A 20,200-nucleotide genomic window follows, 5' to 3' on the forward strand; every position below is an offset into this window, starting at 1 on the left:
ATACCACCTACCTCATGAAGTCATACATGTAACAGGGGTAATATCTGAAGTAGAATATGCATATTAGACCCTTTTTGTGAAGGTATATACCCTGACCCTGACCCCTTGCTAAGGAACTTTGGGGAAAGAATCTTCTCATTAATTCTTTGGCCCCTGGGATAGGAAGATAGGATTAGGAATCAGGAGTTAGTGTCCCCTGAGATGCTACAGGAGCTGAAGAAAGGCTTGGGCCTTAGTCAGCTCTCCCTTGAGTTTCTGCATTGGTGTAAGACACATATTAGGAAGTGTTTTCTTCCATACTACTTCTTGGAAGAGAAGATGGCACCAACATGATCATCTATCACTTGAAGAAAATGAGGGGTTATGACTGGCTGGTCACATGGCTCGCTGGCTAGAAGATGTGGACCTTGTTAGTTGTTTAGACAGACCAGATCCAAGATGAAAGCAAAATATGTATTTGGTTGTCTCATAAAGTTCTCTTTATCCACTGGGAGAGCTTAAGAGGTGTGATAGATTATTGACATATGAGTTAAGTATCTGTTAAGGTTCATTTTTGTGCTTTAAGTATTATGGGCAGAATTTCAAATACATTGTGGATAGAATATTTTTTGTAGCACCATCTGGAAATTATTGTTATTATTCAGTCATGTCATGTCCAACTCTTTGGTACATCATTTGGGGTTTTCTTGGCAAAGCTCCTGGAATGGTTTGCCATTTACTTCTCCAGCTCATTTTACAGATGAGGAAACTGAGGCAGGCAGGGTGAAGTGACTTGCTGTGTGTGACTACACAGTTAATATCTAGTCTTTCTGACTCCAGGCCCAGTATTCTATTCACTAGTTGCTCATCTGGAAGTACATTGCAAAAATTATATATCCTTTGATCCCATAATATATAATAAGAACATTATCAAAATAGTTTTTTAAACAGCTATTTTTTTCAACATATATGATTCATTTGTAATTGAAATCAGCAACAAAATGGAAATAATTCAAATTTCAATAACTGAAAAAGATCTAGCTAGTAAATATCTTGGCTAAAATTGAACTCAGATCTTCCTAACTTAAATTTGCAGACATTCTCCATTGAACCACACAGCTCTAAATGCCAAATAAAGGAGTTTCTATTTTATTCTTCAGACACCTTTAGAGCTTTGTGAGTGTGAGAGGGACATGATCAAAACTTACTTTAAGAATATCCATATGGCTGTCAGATGGAGGAAAGTTTGGAGAGAACAGAAAGACCAATTGGGTGTTTATGTTACATGTATATATGGATCTGTGCACACACAGATATACATGTGTGTATACACACATGTATATGTGACATACATATATTTAAACAAACATGCATATATGTAAATACCTAATACAAACCCATATATATATGTAACAAATGCATATATACACAAATAAATGCATATCTCTCAGTGTGTATTACAAACACATATACATGGCATTCCAAAAGCGTTAGTACAATTTTAAGTTATTAAAGTTTAAAACCACACTAAGATTTTAGGACTTGCTGTATTATGTATTACTTACATGTCTTCTTACCTATTATGAGCTCCTTGAAGACACAGTAGATATTTTTGCTCTTCTTTGAACCCTGCTAATGCTTAACATAGTGCCTGACACATAGTAAATGCTTGATCAGTGAGTGCTTGTTTATTGACTGTTCAACTGCCGCTCCAGATAACTTATTTCCCTTTTAGATAGCTTAGGAATCCTTTCGTGCATAGGGAATGCTGATGGGAAACTGTTTCTCTTCATGTTCCATCTATTTCCCCAAGTTTTGCCTCTGAGACTAATCAGGACAAATACATTTTTTTTCTTCAACTTGGTAGCTCTTTATTTACTTTGAAAATAAAATTTTGTCTCACAATCTTTTTTTCTCCATTATGGAGATCCATACTTCTCAATCAAATTTTCATGTGACTTGCTCTCAAAGCCATTCAATAGACTCCCTCTGGATCAAGGTCCAACCTAGGGTCCATGACCTTCCTAAAAATATTGTGATAACCATATTTCCATATAATTGATTTCTTTTGTAATCCCATGTATTTTTATTTTCATAAAACAATAACAAAACTGTCATTCAGAGTGGGTTTGACATGTTTGTCCAAGAGATCTTAAGAATATAAACAGCTATGAATTCTATTTTTGATGCTTACCAGCTTGTCAACACTGGGTTTGAACTCAGGAAGATCCAGATTCAGTCTCAGACACTTACTAGTTGTGTGATCCTTGGCAAATCAGTCCACTTTGCTTTGCTTTAGTTTCTTCATTAGTGAAACAAGGATAAAGACAGGATCTACCTCCCTTGGTTGTTGTGATAATTGAATGAAATAATATTGCAAACACAATGCCTGAATACATAGCAATACATACAATGTATAAGGACTAAATAAATGTTAGCTAGTAGTAGTAGTGGTAATAGTGTTAGTATATTGTTGTGGGGGTGGCAGCGGCGGCTGTAGTAGTAGTAATAGTAGTAGTAGTAGCATAGTATTTGTAGTAGTAGTAGTAATAGTAGTAGTGTAGTATTTGTACTAGTAGTAGTAGTATAGTATTTGTAATAGTAGTGTAGTATGTGTAGTAGTAGTAGAAGTAGTGTAGTATTTGTAGCAGTAGTAGTAGTAGTAGTAGTAGTAGTAGTAGTAATGGTGGTGGTGGTGGTGGTAGTAAAGTGTCTTTTATTAGCTTTTAATAAAAAGTCTCTAATATCCTTTCCAATATGACCTAAGTTTTATGGACAAAATGTGATTTCATTCTAAAAGAATTCAGCAATCTCGCCTTAAATTATTCTAGACTGCAAAATGATCTTCTTCCTTATGAAGTAATTTTAATACACTTAAGACAAAGGACACAGGCACATCCACATTTTGGATTTAAGAATTTCCTTTAATACTGGTTTTCTAAAGTTTCCTGGAATGACATATTAATTAACCAACATGAATAGCAAGTTTGTATTTTCAACCAGTCTTGTCCACCAAAGAAGGTAATTTGATTTCTGAGTTAATGAATCGATCTTTTATGTGATTAATATCTCGGTTCCCTGGAATGAATCTCTTTTATGGTAACTCGTTCATCTTTTAAAAACAAAACACCCCCACTCCAGCCCCCATGATCCCAAGTCACGTAATGCAGAGCTGCCTCCATTTGTAGCTACATGCCAGGAATACTTTCCAGGACAGCTTCTGTTTGTCCTGGCCCAAGGGAAGGTAAACAGGGCTAACTTTAGACAAAATTATGAAGTCAGAGGCTTGTTTTTTTGCATTCCCATCTTTCTCTTTCTGCCCTCTTCCCTTCCTTAGGGAGGCCCCCTCCTAGTAACTGAGCTGTCCTATTGACTTCTGCTGATTTTATTACCACTTATCAAACAGAGAAGGCTCTGTTATCCATCAATTGCCCCTGTTTGATTGAGTAACTGATTCTACTTTGATCAAAATTCATTCTCACTACAGAGTCAACACAAGTCAAGCCCTTCCATTTTAAAGCTTTTATCTCTAATTGTGAAATGAATGGCTTTGTCACTTGTTAAAGAAATGCCAGCTATCAGCAGAGCAGGTGTAGGGGCTCTGTGGGATCAGGAGGTGCTACTGAAATCACATTAGGGCTATTCAGCAGTCCAGAAGAAGAATTCTATTTAGTCCATTTAGAATGACTTAGGAGCTGAAGATGAGAGATGCAAAGTCAGTTTCTTTCCTAAAGATCTCTGACTTCCCCAAGGGGAAGCCAGGCTTAATAGGGTGTAGTATGGGCAGAAAACGTGTCCTACCAGCTCCCTCTGCCTCATCTTCTCCACTGCATGTGGCCGTATGCACATATATACTCATGCATGCACCTGGCAGGGACATATGCATGCATACATACATATACACACAAACAGCTTTGTTCATGTAAAATTACATGACTTGTTTTCCTGCCATGACACAGATACATAAGCAAATTCTCCCTGCTTCTAGCTTTTCTCTCCCATCTATTTCTTTAACTATTATGCTTGGCTCCCACTTCTCCTATCTTTAACTCAGCTCTCCTCTTTTGCCTTCCATTTACCTAGAAACTCCCAGGTACATAATCTTTTTCTTGAATATTTGGCATTATTTTAAAATTTAATGTTCTTTCATGCTGAATCTCCTCCCCCAACTGACCTCCTACAACATATTCTTATATCCTCTAAATTATTTATTTTTCTGATTTTGAAGTTTCTGATAAAATTTTCCATTTGGACACATCAGTATGGGCCAAATATGCTTAGAAACAGATTAGAACAAAGTCAAATGGAAGAAGGAAACATGATGATAAATGTCATAGTTATAGATTTTTAGCATGAAGGAACCTTAAAGGCTTCAAGTATGACTTCATTTTGCAGGTAAAGAAAGGGAAATTAACTGATATGCCCCAAATCACATAGCTAGTAAGAGTCTGAGTTGAAATTTGAAACCAGGTCTTCCTGATTCCAAATGTACCACTCTAGAATATGTGGTTAATAGTAGAAGAATCTATGATGATGATGATAAATGCAACATTCAAATAGTATTTTAAGACCTGCAAAGCATTTTACACATATTACATTGCTTGATTTTCACACCAGTCTTAGGAGGTAGATCCCGTTTATCATCTTCATTTCACAGATGAGGAAATTAAGGCAGAGAGTGGTTATGGGAATTATGCAGAGTCACAGAGCTGGTAAGATAATAACTTATCTTAGACAAGATTTGAAATCAGCTCTTCCTGACTCTGAGTCTAGCTTATTACATTCACTGCACTCAACTAGTTCTTCCATTATATGTAAACAATATAACATACATATCTATATGGTTTACATTTCTATCAATTATATTTAGCATCTCATTTCAGTCTTAAAATAATAGCGAAGTGTAAGAACAAATATCCTAATTTTATAATAATGAAACTGAGTGACATGCTTCATCTGAGGTAACAACAGCTAAAAATCAGCCCAGCCAGAATTCAAAACCAAGTCCTTAGATTAAGAATTGAATAAAGTCCAGGAGTTTGTGGGGAAGAATGTTGAACTTACAAAAAGAATCTAAGATATTTAGGAGGAAATCTCAGAAGCCAACAAAAGGAAAAAGGGCTCCAGAAAAGAAGAAAAAGAGAGAGATTGGTTAGCATAGCAATAACAATATGGCAGAAGAAAAGCTTGTGGCTACATCTGGCTTCTAGAAAACTGAAACATTAAAGAAAGGTTCAGGTTTCCATAATTTTAAGCTCTTTTGGATCATGTGTGTGTGTGTGTGTGTGTGTGTGTGTGTGTGTGTGTATCTCCACTGCCAACATACTATAGTCAAATGGTGGGTCAGTCTTGGAATCAAAATCTCCAAGGTTGAAGTTTTGCCCCTAATACATACTTGGCTACACAAATGAAAGAAGCAAAATATTTAATTTCTCGATTCTAGGCATCCCAGATTAATCAACTATCTGGACCAAAAGAAAAAAAAATCTCCACAGTCTACTTCAATGAAATGGTCCACAGTAAGTAAGCATTTCAAATATTGATATGTTTGTTGAGTTGAATTAAATTGAATTGGATAGCTAAGGGAGAAATCTCTAAACTGGGTATGAATCCATATCAGGAAATAGAGTCCAAGTTAATCAGGATACTTAAAAACCTTTGCTTCCCGCTCAGCTTCTACTAGTCTGAATTGATCTACTAACCCTCACTGATGTCATGGAGGAATTTTCCACAACTGGCAATGAAGAGCTCCCTTTGGCAGTATAGATAATAAGGTCAAACCAATGACTTCAGGGTCTTCAAATTAATTATTGATTTACTGTATAACTGGGCTGAAAGGCAATGTAATACAGAGTCGCTTGCAAGTAATGGCACTATAATACTTGGTCTGCAAAATTTCCCAGATAAAAACACAACTCTTAAATATGATGGTGATGATGGTGATAATGATGAAAACCAATAATGAGTCAAACAAATGGCTGTCATCATAGATAGGAAGGAACTCATTCGTGGAGTCCTTCAGGTTTAGGCCATCACCACCAAATACTAGAAAAAGCTTATTCCTAATGGGTCTCACTTACTGATTCATGCAGATTATGCAATGAAATGGTGGAAACTGTGAGATAAAAAATTAATTTTTTTAGATTTTTAATAGGTGCTTTACCGAATGACTCAAATCTCCAAAAACTTTTAGAATATAGAGACCAAGGCAAAGATTTTTAAACCAGAAATTGTTATCCTGAAGGAACTTAAACTTAGTGAACAATGTGATTTATGCTAAGAATGGTAGAAATTACACAACATATCACTAGAGGCTACTAATATTTAGCACCTATAAACACCTAGCATGATATGACCTAGCAGCTAGAAATACACATCAAAAGCATTCTGTCTTCATGGAACTGCAGACAATGAATTTCCACACTATAAATATAGACATTTATATATATCCAAATATAGTTCATACACCCAACAGTTGTTCACGATTACCCAGCTATAACATTATTTCATAAAAATTGGTTATAGTACAGGTTTCAGTGAAGATCCTCTCTCCTATAGAGTTATTATCACAAAGACAGAAGTGTCTGCCTGAGGGTGGCACTAACCAGAATTCCCTGTGTCCTATGGCTTTTGGCCTTGAAGAACTTCAATAAAGAAAGCCATAAGGAAAAAAAAAAAGGGTGAAAAAACAGAGGCAGCTGGGCTGTACTGATGGCCTATCAGGATGTAGTGGCCTCTGACATGTCATTCTAAATTGACCTTGAAATGAAGAAATGGCCAATGGCCTTCACTCACCCAACATTTTTCAGTCACATCTTATTCTTTGTGACCTAATTTGGGTTGGGTTTTTTTTTTTTTTTTTGGCAGAGATACTAGAGAGGTTTGCCATTTCCTTCTCCAGCTCATTTTACAGATGAGGAAACTGAGGCAAATAGGATTAAGTGATCGGCCCAGGGTCACATAAATAGGAAGTATCTGAAGCTGGGATTTGAACTCACAAAGAGGAGTCTTTTTTAACTATGGGCTGATGCGCTATCCACTGTTCCATGTAGCTGCTCAGGGATCAGTAGGAGACCAAGAGAACCTGGGACCAGAGAGACATGTATAAGGCACATATGAATCAGGGCTGAAGCTAAGGAACTGAAAGCAGATTGAACAGATGTATGGTTGTTGAGAAACCCCCATTCAGTCCATGGGATGTTCCTTTTCCCTCCCACCTTGAATTAGAGAAGTCTGCTTACCAGTCCAACTAATCATTTCCTTTTTCTTTAACCATGGAGAGAAAAACTCATATTATCTGCTCTCTGCTGCAGCCAAAGCAGCTGCTATTTGGAAGCTTGATGCATTTAATTGCTTTCAAGCATTACTATGTTATTTGAAGTGGCTGTTAAAACCATTTACTATGAGCTTACCTGACTAAATATATATAGTGGGATTGAGAAAACTCTCAATCAAAAAGGGGGAGGGGAGAAGTTTTCCTTAGCACAAACTCAGATGAGGGCAGATTAAAACATTTCCCAGAATGCATATATTCTTAAATATTCTTAAAACACAGATCTGGACATGTAACTCTCTTACTCAAAAATCTGCAATGCCTCCCTATTGCCTGTGGGATAAAATACAAACTCCCTAGCCTGATTTTTAAAGTTCTCCATGATATGGCTTCCATCTACCTTTCCAGTCTTATTCCCTATTTCTGATCTTCTAATCTTCTTCCAATAAAACTGGCCTATTGGCTGTGCGTCATATACAACATTCTATCCCCTGTCCTCAAGGCAGTTCTCTGTGTCTGCCTTGACCAACATCCCGGGAAATATTTCTAAACTTAGCTTAGATCCCACTTCCTACATGAGACTTTTCTTGAACCCTCTACTTATTAACACCCTAGTCTTTATGAAATTTATTTATATTTCCTTATGTACATGTTGCATCCCTAACAGTAGAATGTAAACTTCCAGAGTGGAGGAACTATTTCGATTTTGTCACTATATCCCCAGCACCCAATATAGTGCCTTAAGAGCACATAGTAGATGTTTAATAAATGCTTATTGGCTTCCATTGTGTTGAAAAAAAGATCTGAGGGACTTAATGGACCACAAGCTCAATATGATGTAGCAGCCAAAAAAAAAAAAAAAAAGCTATTGTAGCTTCCAAAAATAAGAAAACGATAGCTGTGTCCTTTTTAGATCTCATCTGCAGGATTATATTAAATTCTGAGGAGCTCAGTTTTAGAGGGACACTGATAATCTGGAAAATGGCCAGTAAAGATCTACTATATTAGTGAAGGGCTCTGAGTTCATGTCATTAGAGAATAAAGAACTGAGGTTCTTTAGGATGTTGAAGAGAAAACTCAAGGGGAACATAATAGCCCTCTTCCAGTGTTTAAAGGGCTGTCATGGAGAGCTTGAGTTATGCTAGTTCTAGTTGACTTCAGAAGGCAGAATGATAAGCAATCAATAGATGATGCAATGAAGCACCTGGAGACTTGATGGTAAGAAAAATTTCCTACCAGTTAGAGCTGAGCAAAACTGAAATAGGCTGCCCCAAGAATCGGTGGGATTCCCCTGTCTTAGAGGGCAGTAAGCAGAAGCTAGATGACCACTTGTTAAACATGTGATTATAGTGATTCCCTTCTGGTATGGGTTGGACAACATGGTCAATGAAGCCCTGCCAAGCTCCCAGACACTGTGATTCTGTGGATTGAATTGGGCTGAGGAGGCAGCCTGGCAGAGAGGCAAAGTCATAGCTAAGAAGAATCATGGTTTGTGACCCTTTGCTCAGTCACTAATTGACCTTTGGTGGATGACTTCACCTCAATGTGTTTCCTTCATTTCTTTATCACAAAATGAGATTAGACTGAATGACTTTGAAGGCCCTTTCGAGCTCAGAGCTGCTATGATTTTATCTAAATCAAAATAGCATGTTAAATGCCAAGTCCCCATGGGTTGGCTGGATCTTCAAAACTCTGAAATGTTACATATGTGCTTATATAACCAAACCTATTTTTCTCTAGATGATGTTTCCTCTATTCAATATATTTTAGAATTTTTGAAAAATAATATTCTAAGAGACCCTCTGGACCCTAGTGAGTTTGTATTTTCATAAAGCAAGTGTATATCAAAATATGTGTGCTTTATATACACTTATTTTCTTTCTTTTTTTTTTAATTCTTCCTTCTCCGTGTTCCTTCTTCCTTCCTTTCCTCTCCCCTTCTCTTCTTTCCTTTCCTTTTTTCCCTCCTTCTTTTCCTGCCCTTTTATCCCTCTATCTTTTTGTTTTTCTTCTTTATTTCCTTCTGTTCTCTTCATCCCTTCCTTTTTTCCTTCCTTTTTTCTTTTTTCTTCCTTTCTCTTTTTTCTTCCTCTCTTTCCCTTTCCCCCCACTTCCTTTTCTTTTTCTTTTTCTCTTCCTTTTCTTTTTCTTTTTTCTTTCTTCTTTTCCTCTCTGTCTCTGTCTCTCTCTCTCTCCTTTCTTTCCTGTCCCTCTCTTTCTTTCTCTGTCACTTCCTGTCTCTGTTACTGTCTGTCTCTATTTCTCTGGGTGTCTCTGTGTCTGTTTTCTCTGTCTGTTGTCTGTCTGTCTCTCACCTTATCCAGGCCTCTAAGTGCAATGATCACTCATAGGTCCAATACCAATAACAATCTACAAAGATGCTTCAATCTCCTCCATTTCCCTTCTTTCTCTCTCCATATTCACCTGTCCTTAGATAGCTTGGTGGCCTCTACTCCTGGGTGCTCACCATGTCAGTGCTGGACTTAGCCCTACTGTAGCTCAGAAGTTCCAAATTCAAACAGTCCACTAGCCTCAGCCTCCCCAGAGACTAGACCAAACACTTAACCATTCTTAGCTGAACTTGGGCAAATAATTTTCTCTTAACTTCAGTTTTTTTTTATTTATCATTTGAGGATATTGGGCTAGAAACAGGATTTTTAACTTGAGGTTTGTGGTCTTGCCTCTTAAAATATTTTAATAACTATATTTAAATATAATTAGTTTCCTTGGTAATCCTCTGCATTTTATTTTATGCATTTGAAAATATTACCATGAGAAGATGTCCACAGGCCTCACAGGCCTTCCAAAGGAGTCCATGTCACAAATAAAAATTAAGAACTCTTGTCCTACGTGGTCCCTCCTCGCATTAAAATTCATTGCTTCTATGAATTAATAACTTATGTTATATGTTTCATTTTCCTTTACTTGGTATAAACATTTAGCTTTTGAAAAATTATGAAAATTGAACCTTCAGATCTCTAAGGGGAAATGTCCACATTTCATCAGACACTAAAATAGAGGTTAACTCTGTCTATTCATAAGCTTGTGGTTTTACCTGAGCCTCCTGCCATATTCTATTACACTAAAATTAATTAAACCCAAACAAAGGGATGGTGTTTCTCAAATCTCTTTGATTCCATCTTGCTACAACAGGAATTATTGTCTTTCAGCCTTTCCTCCCTCTAATAGTATGATATCAAGATTTTTTTAAATCATTTTTTTATTCTCAACTATAAAAATGAAAGTATTTGATCAATTTCTAGGATTTGTCCTTGATATGCATTTTTATGATCTGTCAATCAAACAGCAAGCCTTTACTAAGCACCTACTATGTGCCAAAAAGTGTGTTAAGCAGTGGGGATGTTAACTTAGCTCCTGGCTTCAGGAACATACATAATTGGTGAAGACTACATGAATTGACAAACTTCAGACAAGATGAAAAAGACATGGAAAGGATACTAGCAGCCAGGGAGTTAGGAAATGCTCAGCCTGCAGTCATTAACAAAGATTGTCCTCTGAGCCTAGAATATCATCCCACCTCATCCTCAACCTCTTGGAAATCCTTCTGTTCCTTCACAGCTTAAGTCAGATAATATGTCCTTCATGAAATCTTTCCTTACATCTCAACCTGAAATTCTAGCCTTAAGGAAAGTTCTTGCTTCAAATTTTCTAAGATCACTTCTTCCCCTCTCATTGACTTGTCTCACTCTACCAATTTGCCCAAGTACTTAGTCCACAGATAAACATTTTACTTATGGACATGTCATATCCTTCCCACTGAATTCTAAGCAGGCAACTGGGGTAGTACAGTGGGTAGATCACTACTCTTGGAGTGAGGAAGACTTGAATTCAAATTTGGCTTCAGATTTACTAGTTGTGTGATTTTGAGCAAATCATTTAAACTCTATTTGCCTCAGTTTCCTATAGCTCTTTTAATAATAGCAGTTATATCCCAAGATTGTTGAGAAGATTAAATGAGATATCTATAAATGCTTAGTACAGTGCCTGGTATGTAGCAGGTACTTAATAAATGCTTATTTCCATCTTTCTTAAACTTTTTAAGGGCAGGAAATATCACATTTAATTTTTGTATCCCTAAGCTAGTACAGTGTCTTGAACTGAATAGCTTTAAATAAATGCTAGATCAATTGAACTGAGGTGACCACTAGCAAAAATAGGATCGTAATAAAAATATGGCCTATTTCTACTTGCTGGGGGAAAAAAGATAGTAGAAAAAAAGGACCAATGTGGTATATCCTAACAAGTCCTCATGTTTCATATGGTTACCATGTCCTGTTATTCTCTGTGGAACCTGGCACCAACTACCCTTACTTTGCCACCAAGACTAGAGAGAGAACGTCTTAAGTAATTCTCCTTCCAAGGTCTTTAGGAGAATTTCTCCTGCCTGTTAGGGATATATGAATGCTAGTCCTGGATTTGAACTCGGGTCTTCCTGGCTGTGCCACTTAGAGCCTAACTCCCATGATAGGCGTGAGGATGAAATGAGATATTTGTAAAGCAGACTGCTATATAAATATTAGCTATATGGTACAATGAAATATTTACTAGCTACGGTGACCCTAAGCCGGTCACTTAACCCAGCTTGCCTCAGTTTCCTTATCTCTAAAATAGGCTGGAGAAGGAAATGTAAAGCACTCTAATATCTTTGCCTAGAAACCCTCCAAATGAAATCATGAAGAATTGATACAACTGAATAACAACAAAGGTTATTGTATCACTATGATTTAATACAACATACTTAGTAACCACTTAATAAATACTTGTTGATATGATTTTCTTGAGATACCTGCTTTTGGACCATCTTCCTGATATTGGCAGATCTGTCAAAGGAAGTTAGAGGTAAAAATCAACTTTTGCTTCTTCTTCCCAATTTTAGCAAAGGGCCTGGTGAGGGAAGGAACTCTTTAGTAATTCTACATTAACCCTCACCTTATAGGCTCCTACTGTATGCCATCCCAGTTCAAATCCCATGATTTCACCTGTAGATATCCAAATCCAAGTTGTTATAATGAAATTCTCTTGGATTGTGAAAATGTAGGGTTCAAACATTTGCTTTCCATTGTCTGTGCAATCACTGCTCTCAATTACCTTAGGTAACTGGATATCTCATGCTACAATACCTCCCTGTTTCTTCTTAGATATAAATTAAAGAGATCTCACACATGCTTCACCCCCCCCCAAAAAAAAAAAATCTTGGGTTACAGCAGAGGAGAAAACATATTACTTTAACATGATAATAGTCCTTGACATTTGGAAACTTCCAACTAAGCCTTCAGGTCTATTTGACTTCCAGGTACTTGGATGCTGGGATTGTGAAGAAGAATCTCCTCCAAGGGCAAGAGAACACTTTGTTTCACTGTACATCATTTAAGCAAGGGCACACTGCTGATTTGAAAGGAAACAGAGGCTACATTTTGTCTATGGGGAGAATTTGAAGTTATTCCCCTGCAAATTTAATTCAAACAGGTGTGGAGATCTGAAACATGGAGATAGCCACAGATTAGAGGATAATACTTGATTTTTAAAAAGGAAAGGAAAGGAAAGAAAAGACAGGTCACACTGAACTATTTCAAAGCAATGCAGCTCATCCTTTTTTAATGTGTTAATCACTGGATTGCTATGAATATTCGTTTTAAGACCTGTTCTATAGAGAAATATTCTTGAGATCGTTATCATTTGAAATGTACAGAACATGTGTATTGATGTTTGTGATTTTAAAAATTCCTATTTTAAATGAGATGGTTGCTAAGAATGTGTAGATTTTGAAAAAATGTAATCTAAAATAGTTTTATAAAGGATGTTAAATGTGGGGAAAGGGGCATACGTATGCTTTTAAGAGACATTTTATATCTGCTATGAGACATTCAGGGAATGCATTAAAGTGGCCTTTCAAAAACCACTTAGAAGTATGCTGCTATCTTAGAAAAGAACCATCTGAAAATGAAAACGATTTATGAATACTGAAAAATCAGAAACAAAATTGGAGTTGCTTTACTTTTCTAAATAATTGAAGTTAAATGTCTCCTTGGCTGGTAGAGCTGCTTATGACTTTCAGAATATTTACTTTTCAAAATAATGCACAAACATCCTAATCGAGATCATATAGAAGAAATTAAATTTTGTTACTAAGCCATGTTTAAACTATAACTTTTAAAAGTGTAATTCCCTGTCTATAACATAGGGAGTGCTCATATCTTCAAAGATCATTATGCTCCATTTTTAGGGAGAAATTAGTTATTACTCCTTGCAGAGTGCCTTATAAAAATTAGTCCAGAGGTTATCTGCAGCTTAATCAACACAGTGACGTCTTATAAAGCTGGAAGGGATTGCAGCTTGATAGTGACTATCAAAGAGCATACTAAAACTATAAGAAAATACTTATCTTCCCAAAGTTAGTGGGAATTCTAAATCACATGGGATCAAAGTTAGGCTGCCCCTTAGTTGATACATGGGATACAGATGCATAGTTTGTAGCTTTGAAGGCCAAGGATATACTAACCTCCCAATGTAGTATAATGAAAAATCAGTAGTGTATCTACAAACACTAAGCCATTGATTTTAATTGATTGCACAAACTGGCCTACGGCCAATCACATTGGCTAGAAGGAGAATTTAAAGTAGAACAGCAATGGTTAAAAAAAAAAAGCCTTTTTCTTGGCAAGCATGGTTTCTGCCTGAGGTACATAGTGTTAGTGGAACTGATCTGAAATCACACTTAAGTACTAACATGGCTTGTGTTTAGTTATTATTTTAAGTAGTTGCCCATCATTCATTCCTCCATAACTAAATGCCAAAATCTTTCAGAAGAGATCAAAAGTAAGTGAGGGGTCCACCACTGCTCACTGGAGACAAAAGGAGCAGTAGCATAAACTCTGTTTGACAAGTGATTGCCACAGAACTAAGTGAAAGGTATGCTTCAGCACCTACCTACTTATCTTACAGTGGCTGATTTGGGGAAGCACTTCTGAAATTAAGAATATGACCCAATGGGGCTATAAAATATAAATGTGTTGAATATCTGTTTTTCTTTTAAAAGCATCAGAGGTGTCTTAACTATACACACACACACACACACACACACACACACACACACAAAATCCCATTCTAACAGCTGAATCAAGGAAGCTGGAAGTAGGGAGGGGGGAAGATTCCATTTGATGGTTATTATTTACAATAAGAGAACAAGTTAAATAATATAAAAAATAAGGATTGTCAGGGGAATACCAACATGATCCTATAATCCACTGTGACCCTATTAGCAATGGCTCTAAGGTCTTTGAGACAATCAAAATAAAAGCACCTACATTTTTTTTGTTTTGTTTTTTACTTTCAGTATTAAATCACCTGAACTCCAATAATGAAGACTGGTGGTAATTTTAAAAATCCATCTACAAGTATTTAAACCTAGCTTACAAAACCCTTCTGCATCAAACTCTTTATCAAACCTTCCTTACCACTACCACCCAGGCTAAAGAGCATCCTAAAATTTATTTCTCATGTAAAATCTGGTGCAACTTTTCAGAAATAAATCAATCAGAGCTTCAAAGTAGATTCTTGGAAATTGTCTCTTTGAATCACCTAGTGTTCTAAGAGATATACTTTTGTTATATTGTTAGAGCTTTGATTTTTCCATGTCTTTACAGAAGGATTTTTCAAATAGTTCCTATATTTATTTAGAGCAATTTAACAAGGGTAGGGGGGAAGCATATGTGAATTGCAGTGCAAATGGTACCTAAAATTTTAGGCTATTATATTTACTTTTCACAATAGGGAACTATTTTTAATTTCCCTAAAAGTTGAATAATAAAAACAGTTGTTTCAATTCCTTTATAACCAAAACATAATTGTAACATATAGATGTTCATTTTAGCCCACTGTGATTGATCAAAAATATTACAATATAAATATGTCACAAAAGAAGTATTGAATCTATAGAGTAACAGGATTTTTCCCCTTCTTTTAAACAAAGGTATTCTGTTTTAAAGCTATTCTGTTTTAAAACTTTAATTTTTTTGTTTAAACTTTAGATGATAAATCTGTCTTATTTCCCTATTATAAAATGTTCAGTAACCTCTCTATATATACATTAAACTAAAAAAAAAAAAAAGATTCAAGAATTCCTTAATAAAAAAGCAACTCTTTGAGCCAATCATGTAAATAATTCCATGGGAGACTGCAATAAAGATTCCTTAGAATCTTTTGGAATAAATTTAGGAGCTTCAAAACCTTACCATCTAATTTTTTTTTAAAATTATAAATTTAATTGCAGTGCAAAATGCTTAAAACTACATTTCATTGATTGTTTCTGAATATTCAGAACTGGGGAGAAAAGTTAATCTCATAAATATTATGACAAAAATAACTGATGAAATATAAATAAGAATACTAAAAAAGATAGCTGTGTAAATCTTTTCATGGAGGGGGAGTTTTTTTGTGAATAAAATCATAAGCTCTCCAGACAAGATCCTTACAAACCTCTATTTTTCCTTTTATAAAAAAAGCCTTTTTCTTGAGTTCATTGATTATCAACTACAACAGAAATCCTGCATATGGTCACCATAGTTCTTTGGACAAACAGATTTATTTAACCCAACCTAAATGTTGAAGCAGCAAACCTGTTTCATAAATCTCTGTGCTGAATTCCTCATCCAGTGGGACGGGCTTATGAGACCCTTATAAAAATGGAAAGACAGCAGACAGTACAAGCTCTATCCCTGTGAGGCACAAAGACCATAGCATTTTATACAAAACCTCAATTTTTTATTTGCGAAATTAAAAATATGGTATTTGATATATATAAACTTCTATTCCTCTATAAATATAGATGATCTTGTGATAGTGAACAGAATAAATGCATACCAAATTTTTTAAAAAGAAAGAAACCTTTGCATTTTAGGGTTATGACAGCCACAGATTAATTTAGGATCTTAAGTACAGGCTTTATGATATACTCTGAAAGTTTAAAACAAAGCTATCAGGAGAGCTGCATTTCTTCTCCTTTCCTTCCACACAAACTCACAGAAAACATGACTTGATCATTATTTTTTTTTCCTTGCATGTATAAATCTGTGGGAAAGGAGAAACACACAAAATCTTAAGGTAGCAGAAAGTGGGCCTCTTTTCTCCCAATGTATGCAATATCATTTTATTGAGGAAATAAATCCATCAATCACTGATACTTCTCAGCCTCCAGGCTGAGAACCTTCTCAAGGTTCCTCAGCAGAGGCACAGACTGTCTCTTCTCCCTCCCCCACCCAGGACTCTTCAATCTCAGTTTCTTAATTAACAAGAATGGGTTAACAATGTACAACATTCTGTTTGCTTAGAGAGTCCTGCAATTATAAGACTAATTATTAATTGGTTTGTAAATTGATTTCAAAAAGTGACTATAGCAACACACTGTGAGAAAGCCCATTTTCTTGAACTCCTTAAGTTTTCTGATCCTTTTTATACTTTGTTGTCCTGTTAATGACAATAAATATCAATTTTCCGATAAAGATTTCCAGGTGATCTCAACTGTTTTGTTTACAGAAAAGTAAAATATAAACACTTAAGCTGTCTCAATCCAGGAGGCAGACTGCCAAGAATGAGTCTACAATTGAAATTAACATTTTCAAACCACCATTTTCAGTCTCTTCCAACCCACACAAAGTGTGATGCCTCTTCTGAAAGCTCAGTCACCACATTTTTTTCCATGAGGTTGGCCAAATCTATTTCAGATTTTACACACTCAGGGAAAAAAAAAAGTTCATCCGTGAAAAAGTAGACTGGAAAACAAGCTTGGAATTTACATCCTATTCATCCTCAAACCAGGTTAAGTGTCACTCTAAGAGTGCCTGGGAATGAGGGGTGGATTGTGGTAGAGGCTGAGGACTGTCAGCACCCACATCTGCCAGGTCCCTGGTGAGCTTAGAACACAGTTCACATAGAAAATTCAGTTTTATAAAGTAAAAAGACAAGGCTTCAGAATCTGCCCCCAGGGGAGGGTGGAATTGGGCCTGGCAGGGCTCCCAGTTTAGGGTTTGGAAGGCTGGAAGAGCTCTGAGTTCCCCCACCCCACTTCAGAAAGGGGGAGTGGGGTCACAGGGAAAGGAGGGGAGAATTGTCAAACATGGCAACAAAATCAAGACTTCTCTGCTCAACCCTGAGCAGATGGCTCTGAAAAAAACCTGTGTGAAGGAGGGAATGGGTCCCCCCCCTTTTTTTTTTCTTTTTGGAATACTTGGGGAGGGGAAAAGCCCGAGGAAGAAAATCTGGGAATGGTTAAAAATCCCTAAATAATTAAAAATGTGATTTTTCCATCATTTAAATACAAATATACTTACAAAAATCTTACACAGGCTATTTACAATCATAAAACCATAAAGTCTTGGTACCAGAGAGTGAGATGTCATGTCCCAAATCTCTCCTAGCTGTTAAGTCCCCTTGTTTGCTTGCTTCCAGAAACCGTTCTAGGGATCTGAAGGTGTTTTTGTTTTGTTTTGTTTTTCAAATGTGTGTGAGAGGAAGCATGGCTGGAAAGAGCCAGGCAGAGTCAAACAAGAGGAAGGGATCCTATGGAGCCACCTTTTCAGGGACGGCAAAGTAGAGGAAACTGCAAATGGCTTTTTCTTGGAGTTGCGAGCCTGTGGGATGATGTTTCTCTCTTTCTCTCTCTCTCTCTCTCTCCCTCTCCTCTCTCTCTCAGACGGTGGTTTCCCCCTGTTTGCTGTTGGTAAGTCTGGTATAGAACTTTCTCCAAGAGTTGAGGGTCTTGCCCGACCAGATCCAGAACCCAGAGGTGATACCCACAATCAGTGTCATGAGATACTTGATCATGAATACCGTGAAGTCTGGGCTCATGGGTGGGTGGGGAGGGGCCCCCCCACCGCTCTGGTGGTGAGGGCAGGGGATGGCATAGCTCTTGCAGCTCTGGGCCACCCAGCTGCGCTCCCACTGTTCTCTGAAGGCTTGCTCGTAAAAGTAGCAGGCGATGACGATGGTAGCCGGCACGGTGTAGAGCACGCTGAAGACTCCGATGCGCACCATGAGCTTCTCCAGCTTCTCGGTCTTGGTGCCGTCATGCTTCATGATGGTGCGGATGCGGAAGAGGGACACGAAGCCGGCCAGGAGAAAGGAGGTGCCGATGAAGAGATAGACAAAGAGGGGCGCCAGCACGAAGCCCCTCAGAGCATCCACGTTGTTCAGGCCGACAAAGCACACCCCGCTGAGGATGTCACCGTCCACCTGCCCCAGCGCCAGGATGGTGATGGTCTTGATGGCTGGCACCGCCCAGGCTGCCAGGTGGAAGTACTGGGAGTTGGCCTCAATGGCTTCGTGGCCCCACTTCATGCCGGCTGCCAGGAACCAGGTGAGGGAGAGAATCACCCACCAGATGGAGCTGGCCATGCTGAAGAAATAGAGCATCATGAAGAGGATGGTGCAGCCCTCCTTTTTGGTGCCCTGGGCTACCGTGCGGGCCCCGTCCTCGGCAAACTTGTCGTTGCAGACCACCCGATCCTCCAGCAGGAAGCCGGCGATGTAGGCCACGGCTACAGCCGTGTAGCAGCCCGAGAGGAAGATGATGGGCCGCTCGGGGTAGCTGAACCTCCGCATGTCCACCAGGTACGTGAGCACCGTGAAGAGCGTGGAGGCGCAGCAGAGCACGGACCAGATGCCGATCCAGGTGCGTGAGAAGCGCAGCTCCTCCGGCCCGAAGTACATGAGTCCGTACACCTTGGTGGGTTCGCACGGGGCGCCGCAGTCCTTCTCCCCCAGGAAGTGGTAGTTGAGGTAGGAGGGCACCTTGAGCGCCCGCGGGCAAGAGAACTTGCCCCGCTCCGGGGCCGAGGCGCCCCCCGCGCCCCCGCCGCCGCGGCCCCCGCCGCTCCCGTGCTGGGGATTGCTGGTCCAGAACTCGGGGAGCAGCGAGGGCGTCGGGGTGCCCTTGTCCGACGTGTTCTGGCCCACGCAGAGCTCGCCGGCGCCGTGCACCGGGAACTTCTCGCAGCGCAGCGTGTCGGGCCACTGGAAGCCGAACTTGTTCATGAGCGCCTCGCAGCCCTGGCGGGCCCGCTCGCACAGCGAGCGGCAGGGCGGCAGCGCCTGCTCCAGGACGGTGCACACGGGCGCGTACATGGAGCACAGGAAGAACTTGAGCTCGGCCGAGCACTGCACCTTCACCAGCGGGTAGAACTGGTGCACCTCGAGCCCGGCGTCCTCCTGGTTCGTGTGGCCCAGCAGGTTGGGCATGATGGTCTGGTTGTAGGCGATGTCGGTGCACAGCGGGATGGAGATGGGCTGGCAGTAGCCGTGGTCCGGGATGGAGATGCCGCGCTCGCCGTGGTACTGCTGCGGTGGCGGCGGCGCCTGCTGCCCGGCCGCCTGGGGCGGCTGCTGCTGCTGCTGTGGCGGCGGCGGCGGCGGCGGCTGCCCGGGCCCCGGCCCCTGCCCGGCCGCCTGTGCTCGGACTCCCGACGGCAGCAGCAGCGGCAGCAGCAGCATCAGCAGCAGCGGCGGCAACGGCGGCGGCGGCGACAGCCTCCCGAGCGCCGCGCAAAGTTGTCCGCGCCGGCAGCCGGCTGCGGCCGCCCCCCGCTCAGCCATACTTTGTCTGCCCCGTCCCGGGCGCCGCTCCGCCCGAGCTGCTGCCGGCTCCCCGCGGGCGGCCGCTGCCCTCGTAGTCCCGCGCTCGCTCCGCGTCCCGCAGCCGGCGCCGCCGCCGCGGAAACTGGTGATTCATGAAGCCCCGGCGGGGGGCGAGCCGGGGACAGCCCCGAGGGCCGGCTCGAGCGGCGGGCGCTGCCGCTGGGCGGGCGGCGCAGCTCCGGCGTCCCGGGCCCCGGCGAGAGCGCACCTCTGCCTCCGCCTCCGCCTCCGCCTCCGCCGCCGCCGCCTGACCATTTGTGTCAATCCCTCAACTGGGCTCCCTCTCCCTCTCCCCGACCGG

The 20,200-nt window shown here is 39.9% G+C and overlaps 1 protein-coding gene across 1 annotated transcript; it reads right to left on the reverse strand.

Moving 5' to 3' along the window:
* Positions 1–16,010: 16,010 nt before the first annotated feature.
* On the reverse strand, positions 16,011–19,944 carry FZD1 (frizzled class receptor 1). Its single transcript, XM_052000595.1, has one exon. It carries the CDS (start codon positions 19,855–19,857, stop codon positions 17,956–17,958), a length of 1,902 nt encoding a protein of 633 aa, XP_051856555.1. The 5' UTR covers positions 19,858–19,944; the 3' UTR covers positions 16,011–17,955.
* Between the last annotated feature and the right edge of the window lie 256 nt (positions 19,945–20,200).

This window comes from Antechinus flavipes, chromosome 5, assembly GCF_016432865.1.
Source record: "Antechinus flavipes isolate AdamAnt ecotype Samford, QLD, Australia chromosome 5, AdamAnt_v2, whole genome shotgun sequence".
NCBI lineage: Eukaryota > Metazoa > Chordata > Mammalia > Dasyuromorphia > Dasyuridae > Antechinus > Antechinus flavipes.